This window comes from Diadema setosum, chromosome 16 (genome assembly GCF_964275005.1).
Source record: "Diadema setosum chromosome 16, eeDiaSeto1, whole genome shotgun sequence".
NCBI lineage: Eukaryota > Metazoa > Echinodermata > Echinoidea > Diadematoida > Diadematidae > Diadema > Diadema setosum.
The window spans coordinates 36,362,447-36,374,906 of NC_092700.1; the positions used below are offsets into that span (position 1 = coordinate 36,362,447).

Here is a 12,460-nt window from a genome sequence, read left to right on the forward strand (position 1 = left end):
ACGACATTGAAATAAAGTTCGTGAGTCATACAGCCAACGAGTCATACAGCCCATGAGCTCGACACTACGCAGACGAGGCCCATGAGCTCTACAATAAGTAAATAAAAGCCCATGAGTCCAACACTGTGTAAAGACGTGCAGACAAAAATGGTCCACGAGACCGACACTGCGTATACATCAAGCCCCGTGATACATGGTATGTCGGTGTCAATAATTGTAGGCTCTTTTTGCATATTGTCAAGTTGTTAAAGACACAAGAGTAATTTCTGCACATCGAAACAGCTACAAGTGTACAGGTCACATCAAAACAGCAAACAGCACAGCACGAGACACACGCGCCCAGGTACATTACCACACATCACAAAATGCATGCACACCCCGAAGCGCTGATATTTACGTAGAAAATTTGCGTAAAAATTGTAGCTACCACATAGGCGTATAAGATTTTTTTTTTTCTTAATGCTGCGAAATAGATGTAATACTAATGAGCTTTATGGATGATGCTGTTCATTGCATGTAAATAAAAAGAATTACAAGAACATTATTATGCTAATCTAGTTGGTTTGCTTGCTTCTGCTTGCATATTTGCATCCGTTAACAAAAGCATTAGCTGTCCATTATATACAGGTAAATTTTGGATTTAAATAAGTGTTAATTTTGCATATTGTTTATCAAGCGATTCACATCTCACAAGGTTCGCCTTTGGTGAATTCACTCTTTTCCATCGCCTTATAGGCTCCCTAGTTACCTTTTTTTTTGTGTGTGTAATCCTTTCAATATATTGTGTATTGTATTCCTTATAACTCTATACATTTATTCGTGCATACAAAAAACGTTATGAGTTGTATATCTTCGTCATATTGTTAAAGCAATATATAATTCGTCAAATGTATACTTTGAATTATAGGCATTACCATGTGATTACCTTTTGTTGGATGGAAATGAAATATGATTGAATTAAATCGAGTTGATCTATGATCTACAATCCTTTTTATGAACTTCTGAAAGAGCACATAAAAGTACAAAATACTTGTTACAAAAATTATAATACAAAAAATATTATATCACAAGGTAATTCCTTCTGTTGTTTAATTCAAATCTTGCTACGACGATATATTTCAATTTGACTATTTTTTTTTTTGTTCGCTTGTTTCTATGCATAAAATTCCTCGCTTACTTGGGCATGGGAAAAAAACAAACAAACAAACACGCACTTCTATATGTAATGTGTTATAAGGCTTTTTTGTTCGCAGGTTTCACTTGTTTTTGGAAGAGAGATTTAGAGGAGCTAAAATGGTGGCTTAGAGGAGTTGAGTTCCACCATAATAGCATGGGCAAACTTGGCAAGTATGATCAAAATCTTTCTATCTGCAAAGTTAAACAGCTTTTCCATTTTATATGTGTTTGGCTTAGTATAATAATAACTTGGTAATAATTCTGACCTGGTATTTTCTAATGAACTGCATTCAAAAAGGACATGAAATTCATCACCAATCTTTTCACTTTTACACAGACTACAGTACCTTTCATCATAACTAGTATCTCCAAATCTTCCTAGTACTACGGGGAGATGGGTAAAACCCAATCTGAATTTAGTCAAGTTAATGGCATATTTTCGTGGGAGTATTAATAAGTATTTCTCAAGGCCAAATTTTTTTCTTAAAAATTCTATAATTTATACAGGCACTTGATGATTCATAGAAGAATACCAACTTTGGATGTATTGGTCATCCAATCTTCGTTTAATGTTGGCTTTCAACCATGAAAGGTTACATGTTTGTGATGACCAAACCCCACTAAAACCACAATCTGAAAGAGTTCTTCTAACACATTCTAACCATTCTGACTGATAACCTTGGGTGTTATGCATCTGAAAAATAAGACTATAAATGGTAAAAGCAATATTACTCTCGCTTTTGTGTATGAGTTTTGCCCAGAAATTAACCATTCTGTACCTTATGTGGTTTGCTATTGGATAGCGTCCAAGTTCACCTGACACCATGCAGGTAGGAGTTGACAATTTACAGCTAAGAACTATTTTACAGAATTTCAGGTGGAGCTTTTCGGCGAGGTGACAATGAGAGTAGCCCCAAATCTCACAACCATAGGTAAGAATTGGTAGTACTAGACTATCAAATAAGTCAAGTTGGATATCAATAGGGAGAGCAAGTCTCCTACATCTAGCTATCAAAGAGTACATAGCTTTGCTGGCTTGATCATACATTTTTTTTTTCTGGGCTTTAGCAAAGCTTCCATTATAATTGAAAGTAATACCTAGATAAACATACTCATCTTCAACATCTATGCATGAGTTTCCTATGTGAAATGAGGGGATGTTTTTCACCTTGCCTTTTGAAAATATAACAACTTTAGTATTAGATACATTTATATTCAGGTCTTTTTCATTACAATAAGAATAAAGAGTATCTAATGATTTCTGCATATCTTCTTTTGACTCTGCTAGAATAATGGTATCATCGGCATACAAAAGTGTAATTAAATTTAGGTAAACAACTGTATCATCGGTCTGGAGTATGTCATATGTGAGGTTTGAAATAAGGGAAAGTCCCTTGCAAGAATTCAAGAGGCACCTTTCAAGATCATTCAAATAGATTGCAAAAAGGAGGGGTGATAAATTGTCACCCTGTCTTACTCCAACTAATGATGGAAAAAGTTGTGATAGCTGGCCAGCGTTGGACTTAACACATGATCTGGCTTTCTTGTATAAGTTAATAATAACATTTAGGACTTTACCATTTATGCCATAAGCGATAAGTCGATTCCACAGTTTGACCCTATTTATAGAGTCGAATGCCTTCCGATAATCAATAAAAGTGCAATACAACCTCTTCTTTTTATTGAGGTAAAGGTCAATAATTGATTTGAGGCTAAATATGTGATCCAATGTGGAATAATTATGACGAAAGCCAGCTTGTTCACTTCCAAGTGAGCCAGACGCTTCCAGAAACTGGGAAATTCTATTATTACGTAACAAAGTAAACAGTTTACCGACACAACTGAGAACAGAAATGCCTCGGTAATTATCAGGATTCAGGGGTGAGCCCTTTTTAAGTATTGGACAAATAATACCTATTGACCATTCATCAGGAGTACAACCAGATGATAAGATAGCGTTAAACATTTTGTCAACATGTTTAACATCTTTTCTTTGGAGTATATAATAAATTCATTAAGAATATTATCTATGCCAGCAGCTTTATTATGTTTTAGTTGGCAAATACCATTACTTACTTCTAATTCAGTAAAGTACTTATTAATAATTGTATTAATTGAATCTAGACTGACCTGACGTATGTGGTCATTACAAACATCATTTACACAAAAAGGGTTATTCAGTTCCACAAAATGTTTAACAAACAAATCAAAATTAGCCTGGTTACCTTGCTTAGGGGTTGGGTCTTTCACAAGTTTCCAAAACTCCCTAGGATTCTTAGATTTCAGTGTCTTTATTTTCTTCACAAATTTCTTTTCGTAGCTACAATTTAGCTTTTCTAAGTACTTGTTTATATAGCTTACCCATGACATTCATCTTCACATAATTTGTCTGTGATTTATTATTTCTGTATCTGACTCTAGCTCGATTTAACCTTTTTCTAGCTTCTTGACATTTATAATCAAACCACTTATTATGTTGATAACTGAAGCTACCATTTTTATTTTTATTACATGTACTAATTTTATGTTTACTATTTTTAATACAACCCGTCAGTTTGGCAGATGTTATAAACAATTCATTGATTTTTTTCCAATTAGAGAATCTATTGCATGAGAATCAATTGACACAGGCTTCAGCAGAAGCCTGTCCAGCTCAGCTTCTATTTTCATTATCTGATCCACACCAATGTTATCACGAAAGGGTATTTCCATAGAGGTATTCCAGCAAGGTCTAACAAACGATGGAACATTATCCTGATTATCTTTATCTTTTATATAAGGTTCAGTAGTTTTGCAAGGATCAGAGTTACTGTTGTAGAAACTGAGCAGGACAGGGTTATGTACATCAGATAAAGTGATATCAAAATCTGCAATCTCAAATCGCAAAACAAAGGGCATCATTTCAGGACACATAATAAAGTAATCCATAACGGAAGAGTTTTTACAGGTTGGCCTTCTATAATAGCGATCATATCCTAGCCTTCCATTTGCGATGTAGAGATCAAGATTTTTACACATCTGAATTAGTCTCAAAGCATAATTATTGGTAGCATTGTGTGAAGAATTACGTTGCAGCTCAAAACAGAGTGTATCAATAGTCTCCATGTTAACAATTTGATGAAATATATTAAATATATTTTCATCATGACCAACATTGACAGTTACATCATTATCAAAACTAATATAGTCAGGTTTTCGGCCTGTCCACGCATTGAAGTCTCCACCAATACATACAGGTAACTTGTTACCACCCTTTACCGAAAGATTAACAATGTCATTCTCCAAGTCATCAACTAATGTTATAGAAGAGAATCTAGAGGATTCGGGAGGGATGTAAACAAGGCCCAATAAAAACTGGAAGCCAATAACCTTCTTGTCTACTTGGAACCATAGCACATTATTACAGTTACCATCAAGAATCTTAATCTCTTTTATGTGTTATGAGTGCATCATTACGCAACATAATGTGTATTTCATTCTGACGTTTTTCACTAGCAAGACTAGTCGAGATGTTCTTGTACATAATGATTTGGTGCTATTTCTGTTATATGTATCATTTTTTATGTTGTTTTTTGGTTTTGCTTTTCTTTCTTCAACTCATTTATATTAAAAAAAAAATGTTCTCTTTCATTTTGTTATGTTAACGTTTTTCCTTTTTTTTTAACTCACTGTTTTGTATCACTTCTGTTTCGATTTTTTTACCTTCGTTTTATTAGAATACAGGGCTCTCAAAAGGCTACTCTGCTTTTTTGATAAAACGGAATGAGTACATAGATCATAGATAAACAAATAAACACTACATACACATGGTGTCTCCGCAAATCTTTCTTCCTAATTAACTTCACCATGCAAACCTTCAAACAACACAAAACAAATAAATGCTTAATTTCCAAACTTACCTTTGCATTTTGTGGCTATATCCATTGCAGTGATACCTCGTCTAAAACAGAAAAGTCTATAACAATTACGTGCATCCAAATGCAAGCGTCCTGGCAAAATCCAATCAAATAATAATCTCATGATAATTCACTGTATATTCTGCACTCTTCTCCCGCATTTCAGTACATGTAACAAGAATTATACACGACTGCTGAATACAGGAAATATGTATGTACCCTTTGACCATGACTTATATCATCTTTCCGCTGGAAACGGGAAGGAATGAAATTTGTAGAGATATTTACAATTTCTATATTATTGTTTCCAGCAGGAGTCGTTCCACTCAGGCAGCCGTTATTTCGATGTAGGAGGCGCAAGGGAGAATGATTGTATGTAGGTGTGTGTGTGTGTGTGTGTGTGTGTGTGTGTTGATATCAGTCGAGGAAGGGTCTTTAGTAATTAAGCGTCAATAGATTTTAACGACCTCCTTTATTTCATTCTTAATGGAGATGACGATGCAACTTTGCAGTTTACAAATAATTATTGTATATTTTGCCCCCTGCTCCTTGAGAGTTTGATGTGACTCATAGTGGCTGAGACCATAAGACTCTCAAGTTCGAGGTTCATAGTTCGAGACCCTGTATGAACAGTAGTGATTAATGTGCCGGAGGATATGACACGCTATACTCATCGCCTGGTCGTATTCAGACAGTCACTTGGTCGTTTGCTTTTCAACATTCCATTTTGTGTCGTTTCCTTGATTTAGCCTACATTAAAACTATAATATAAAAAAAAAAGATACGATAATCAAATCTCGACTCAAAACCTATTCGATTCTGGTATTTTGACACACATAATGTCGTTAGCCTTATCTTATTATTGTTATTCAAAACTCTCTATACACCTCACCATATCATTACCCTGCATTTCACCTGTAAATGGTCTGATACGATACACGCCATGGATTTCAAAGTTCACCCGATCAGGTTCCGAAGGTGAAACGCACCGGTACACACACGCACACATCAAGATAGCGACGAGCTAGAATATACGCAAGCTGAATAAGTGTGCATTTATATAGTCGCAGTAGTAGAATCAGTTCACCAATTCATTGTGTTTTAATTATCATCTACTTGAAATTGACTGTGATAACGTATTGTTTGGATAATACACTGTTCGGTCTTCGCTGTGAGGGACAAAAAGAAACAGTATGGAAGCTTCATGTCACGCACTGCGCAAGATACGAGTAGGCTTATTTGCGAAGAAAGGAACGAAGTAAATTCTCTGCAACCTGAGGCAGTTGTTTTCATGGGCTGTCGTTAAAAGGTGTTGACCCCTGCACAGCCCTGGGAGCTAGGTCCTGACCTAGAACTTGAATGTTTTGATATTAGTCGTACTACTACACGACGTGTAGACTTGAGAGGCACACAGGGGCATAACTTGTCTGAAAATGGCGTCGTTCAGTGTTCAGGATGTCATTCTCTGCGTGATCGTTGTCGTTCTGACCAAGTGGTTCATTGGACTGCTTCGAAGCTTTTGGCAGGGCGAGGAACACCTTTCTCCCCTACCACCTGGGCCGCCAGGTTTACCCGTCTTAGGAAACTTAGCATTGCTCCGGACTGACATGCGTGGGGTGTTTAGTCGCCTGGCGGAGGAGTACGGCGGGGTGTTCTCATTCCGTGTCGGACCGATCCCAGTGGTAGTCGTATGCGACGTGGAGGCGGTGAATGAAGCCTTTCTCGTACAGGGAGAAGCGTTCGCAGATCGCGCGATACCACCACTCCTGCGCTACGCCATTGGTTCGAAAGGTATGCCACGGAATCTTTGTTAGTATGTGTGTGTGTGCGGGGGGGGGGGGGGTACTTCTGGTGTTTTCTCTTGTGTCAAGGGTCAATGTTTTCAAGACGCAGTTTTGAATACTGAATATCTGGTAATGTCTCAGGAAGAACTATCCTCGAGCTAGATTACAGTGCATTCCTTGGCTGGTATTTGGAGACACACACGAAAGTCTGTATCTTAGTGATTAATGTAATTATTCTATATCAAAATGTTTTTTTTTTTAATTCTTAAAATGCGATAAAAATTGGTCGTTTGATGTTCTTCTCAGGGACCTTTACCTTTGACAATGGGCCTGAGTGGAGGGCACGCCGACGCTTCGGGCTGAGTGCAATGAGAAACCTGGGAATGGGCAAAAGTAGCATGGAGCGAAGAATCACAGAGGAGGCCAGGTTATTGTGCGAGAGCTTCGAAAACAACAAGTCGGTGACCTTTGACCCCAAAGAACTCGTCACCAAAGCAGTGACGAACGTCATCTGCAGCATCAGCTTCGGGTCGAGGTGGGTCTCGGACGAGGAAAATAAAGATAGGGGAGAAGAGATTGGGATGAGAAGATTAAGGTCAAGGGAAGGAGACCTGACATCACCGTCAGTCATGCTTTCATAAAAAGTACTAATGGTTGCCCTCTGCTTACAAAAAGAAGTTTATCTGCCAAGATGACATACATTTTTTGATATAAATGAAAGGGCCGTGGAACCGTGGGGGGGGGGGGTAGGAGCAGCTGCAGCTCCCCCTAATTACTGTTTTTTTTAATAGCTGTTTGTTTGTTTGTTTTTCAAATCACAATAAAACACATGAACCCATGATAGCGTTAGGCCCGAAAATTTTCACAAAAAAAGCGGTCCCACTATGAATACGTTCTGCGGCCCCTAATATGATCATGTAGTTTAATTTGTACGTGCAAATTTACCTGTGTGCCCTGATTTGTATCATGCATTTACATTTACTGTATATGATGTGCACAGCATGTAACATTGATATGATAACGAGTTAAAGCAGACCAGTGTTTTCTAAATGGACATTGACGACTGGCGAACAGTTAAGGCAAAGGCGACAAATAGCTCGTGTGGATGCTAAGTTAGTTGCTCACGTGTTAAAAACCGAAACTTTAAAGAAAGGATCTTGAGGTAAACAATAACATGATACAGCAGTCTCAAATGTTTCAGAGCATAAAACTTGTGATCATATTACATGTTAGGAGCACAAAAAAGTAGAAAGAAAAGGTAAAAATGAACAATGACAAAAACAAGCAAGCGTGAAGACTTTTTTTTTCACACGCTTGGTTGTGCTAGGGAGAGTTTTAATTCAAACCCTTAGAGCTGTGAATGTATCTCACTTTACCTTTTCCTTCCTCAGGTTTGACTACGACGACCCATTGTTCGAAAACTTTGTAGTGAAAGTCCACCAAGCTGTGTCCTCCGTTTCGTTTTTCTCCCCTGGAAACGCCTTACCTTTTCTCTTCCATTCTCCCCTGTACTCCGACTTCCGATACGTTGTCGAGTTCATAACGGACACGGTGCAGCGCATCATGGGGGAACATCGCCGGACACTTGACGAGCACGATGTCCGCGACATCATCGATCTCTTCATCTTGGAGATTCGTCGGCAGCAGAAGTGCGGCGAAGAGATCGTGTTCGATGACGACCTGGCTTGGCGAGGCATCTTTGACCTATTTGCTGCGGGCTCGACCACAACGAGTGCCGTTCTTCTTTGGGGCCTTCTTTTCTTGGCGAAGTTTCCTGACACAATGAAAGAGGTGCGTTTATACAGTGTAGAGATATTTTTTCCACACACACACTCACACTCACGCAAATGCGGAAGTATAAAAAGCTAATATACACTGTGTTTTCTTGGTCATGTTGACATTCAGTTCATCGTTTTGAACAGAGAGTGTGATTCACTGAAATAAAATCCCATTTTTCTGTTCTCAAAACATTGATCAGCGCCCTTTTAATACAATCGTGTCTGTTAATCAATAAAAAGTGGGAATGGGGAGGGAGAATATTTTAAAGAGACATGCATGATTAAGAAAGTTGAAATGAAATGAGAAAAAAAAAAAGATAATTGAATGTTCAAACTCTTGGAGTGGCTTTTAAGTAATATCGGATAACTAAGTTACTGGGGGTCTTTACATCAAACATGATTACAAGCTTGTTTGCTGTTAAGTTTCAAATCACCTTCCGCGACTCCAGTTTCATTCACAAGGCAAATTTGCTTCAGTACAAACTTGATTCGACTTTGTTTAATTTCAAATTTGTTTCAAATTAAGCAATCTCGGTACGTGTGAATGCCCGGTGAAATTATCACAAGGGGACTACCCATATAGCAAATGAATCCAGTTTATTGAAACTATTTATTTGAACAATAGGTCCAAGATGAGATTGACCGCGTTGTTGGTGATCATCGATCTCCGTCGATGTCAGATCAAGACGCCATGCCTGTGACGATGGCCACGATTATGGAGATTCAGCGATTTCGACACGTGGCTCCCCTTGGGGTGCCGAGAAAAACCAACAAGGAGGCAACCATCAAGGGATACCGCATCCCGAAAGGGACAGGTATACAGCAATATCAGAGTACCAATCTACTAAGTTTCTATGGGACTGGTATCTAACGAGCGATTGTTCTACCTCTTCCAGAAAGCGTGTAGGACATTTGCCTTGAACTATTTCAAAAGCAGATCACAGTATGTCTACTCTTCGTAAAGGATGAACAATAATGAATGTCATTATTGGCGTTATGAATTCCTTTTCCATAAAATTTAATTCCACGAACTTAATTTCCATTTAATCCAATTTCATGAATTTCATGAACAACGATTCATAATCCATTCGTTTCCCGTACTAGCGGTTTGGGTTAAAGGGATCATACAGTTTTGGTTGAGACCTGATTTCAGGTTTCTAACATTTTTTGGTGAGATAATGAGAAACCTCTTATGAAATATGAAAGGGCATGTAATTCTACGAGGAATTCAACGTTTATTTGATGATAATTGGTTTTGAAATGTTTGAGATATCCAAAAAAGAGCGATTCTAATAGTGTGGGACCCACACTTTATTACGATCGCTTTGTTTTACTTTGTTTTATGGATTTTTCTGTTGTTCCAAACCTGATTTTCATCTCATAAATTTGAATCCCTCTTAAAATGGTATGCTCTGTACAATATCATAAGTGTTTCCTTGGTATCTCGCAAAAAGGTAAACGCCCAATTCTCATCTCCACCAATACTGTACTATCCCTTTAAGGGTTAGGTTTCTCTGCTCTAAAATTTCAATAAACAACTGCCACCAAAACTAATGGGTCAATGTATCCTATTAAAGATAATAACATACGTTTGACGGATCTTAATTTTTACTCTCTCTCAGCTGTGGTAATGAACCTGTGGGAGCTGATGATGAGCCCGACGTACTGGGACCAGCCGGAAGATTTCCGCCCTTCCCGATTCCTGAGTGAAGATGGAAAGACCGTTCTAAAGCCAGATGCATTTATCCCATTTGGCATCGGTGAGCAACACACTCCGAATGGTATTCTTAGCTTATGATAATAGGGAGCTTTAGATTTTAGACGCGCGGACGTTCAAAGGAAGAAAAAATGTTCTGAGCTTGCGCCGTAGCGCGCGTAAAGTCAATCTATTTTTAGCTTGCGTCGCCTGAGTTTTTCACTACGCGTACTGGGCTATTTTCACGTCCGCACAGTTTGCGACGTAGAGAGCTTCTTCATGCACTGATCATATGGGGGCGCGATTGTATTTTTAAACGTTGCGTCCCAGCGTAATCTAAAGCTACTTTTCCACACGACGGAGGGAGACTCGAGGAGAACGTCCAGCGCACGCGTCGGCTCAAACGTCCGCGCGTCAAAATCTAAAGCTCCCTAATGATGATGATGATGACTGCGATAATGATGATGATAATGATGATTATCATCATCAATATTGTTGTTTTATCAATATCAATAATAATAATTATCATTATCCATAACATTTCTGTAATATCCATACGCACACATGCGCACACACATGAAATAGTTTGATAGTAGATGATGGGTTACGTAGGAGACAAACTTCAGAACATTTTAGAATAAGAAGCTTTTTTAAAATCCAAAAAAGAATTTGAGAAGCTATATACATTGATATTATGTAAGTTATAAGACCATCAAATCAAAACACCTAGCGTAATATTGTATATATTACTCTCGCATATAAGTGCAACTTAAAACCACCAACTGTCTCCCTATCATTATGCCCTATCTACCTCCACAGGAAATCGGATCTGCATGGGCCAGCTTTTGGCCAAGATGGAACTGTTCCTGTTCTTGACCAACATCCTCCAGCGTTTCACCGTCCATCTGGCCGACGATAGTCGTGATGTGAGCCTGGACGGGCAGGCTGGAATCGGGCTCGTCCCCGATGACTTCAAAATCAAAATCCAGCTGCGCTAACTATTTTTGGTTTTGTCTTGTTTATACAATAGTCATGATCTTCTGCGTGTGATATTGGAAAAACGCTGTGTATCTAGCTTTTGCTTTGACAACGGACATTGTCTGACGCATGCGCATTGCTCTCATTGTTGTTCTTTGTTAGTTTGTATGGATACATTTTACTTGAACTGTATTTATTAATGCATCAAATCATGACAAAAATTTATTAACCTATAGTACTTCAAAGCAGCTACTGGTAAGCTTTAGGTCCTGATTTAGCAGTACAGTTTGTATCGTCTATTTCAATCAATAACATTGATGAAATCAGTGTAAACACAAAGGAGAGTTGTAATGCAATGAATTCGTTACCTATGTATAATTATGCTTGTAAATGTCCGTTTTAGCCGTAAACCTTGAACGATGAGGAACTTGCGTAAGTCTAAACATTTTTTCAACAACAATATCTGTTTACTGAATAATTTAGTGAAGCTGAGTCGGTGTGGTACTATGTGGATGGTTTACTTCAAGAGATAGAAGCACTCAGAGAGCGCAAACGTCCGCCAAGGCACGGTGTCCTAAACGCCACGAGACTGGTTTATCGGTCACCATTCAGTCTTTTGTTGCTATTTCGGTGATATCGCCAGTACACCATAATGACGCAAGTCACAATACATATTGCATTAAATTAACAACTTTTTAATACACCGTATCTAGGGAAAGAATGAGACTATCGTTATCGAGTTAATAGTGATTAGTGTACGTCTTACCTAGTACTGTTCCCCGCCTATGCTGACAATATCTTAAAAATGTACCATTGAACCCCATGGCAATCATTCCTGCTATAGCTTTTGCAGACAGTTTGCTCCTGGCCTGTTTGTTTAAAAATAAGATAAGAAATCATATACTTAAGTGACGCGTAGACAAATTTTCTTGCTCGTGCCAATGAAAGTTTATAGTGACCTCGTCTACAGCCACTATGTCTATTTTCCAATTGGTCTACTGGCAAATCGTCTATTACCGATTCGTCTATATACCCATTTGGTCTACAACTTGTTTTGTCCAGTATCCATATTGTCTAATAGTCACTTTGCCCACTACCCGTACTGTCTAATACCCAACTCGTCTAAGGAGCATTTTGTCTACTAAACAATGA

At 38.2% G+C, this 12,460-nt stretch overlaps 1 protein-coding gene across 1 annotated transcript; it reads left to right on the forward strand.

The window, feature by feature from the left end:
• Positions 1-6,505: 6,505 nt before the first annotated feature.
• LOC140240055 (cytochrome P450 2U1-like) lies at positions 6,506-11,343 on the forward strand. The gene is made up of 6 exons (XM_072319865.1): positions 6,506-6,863; positions 7,163-7,391; positions 8,248-8,647; positions 9,260-9,449; positions 10,257-10,394; positions 11,150-11,343. The coding sequence occupies exons 1-6, from the start codon at positions 6,506-6,508 to the stop codon at positions 11,326-11,328; spliced, it is 1,494 nt and encodes a 497-aa protein (XP_072175966.1). The 3' UTR covers positions 11,329-11,343.
• The last annotated feature ends 1,117 nt before the right edge of the window (positions 11,344-12,460 follow it).

Excerpts from the sequence above, each read along its gene's own strand:
- LOC140240055 (XM_072319865.1), top strand. The coding sequence starts at position 6,506 with ATGGCGTCGTTCAGTGTTCAGGATGTCATTCTCTGCGTGATCGTTGTC. Across the intron at positions 6,864-7,162 it reads CTACGCCATTGGTTCGAAAG|GGACCTTTACCTTTGACAAT; the intron begins GTATGCCACGGA and ends TGTTCTTCTCAG. Across the intron at positions 7,392-8,247 it reads AGCATCAGCTTCGGGTCGAG|GTTTGACTACGACGACCCAT; the intron begins GTGGGTCTCGGA and ends TTCCTTCCTCAG.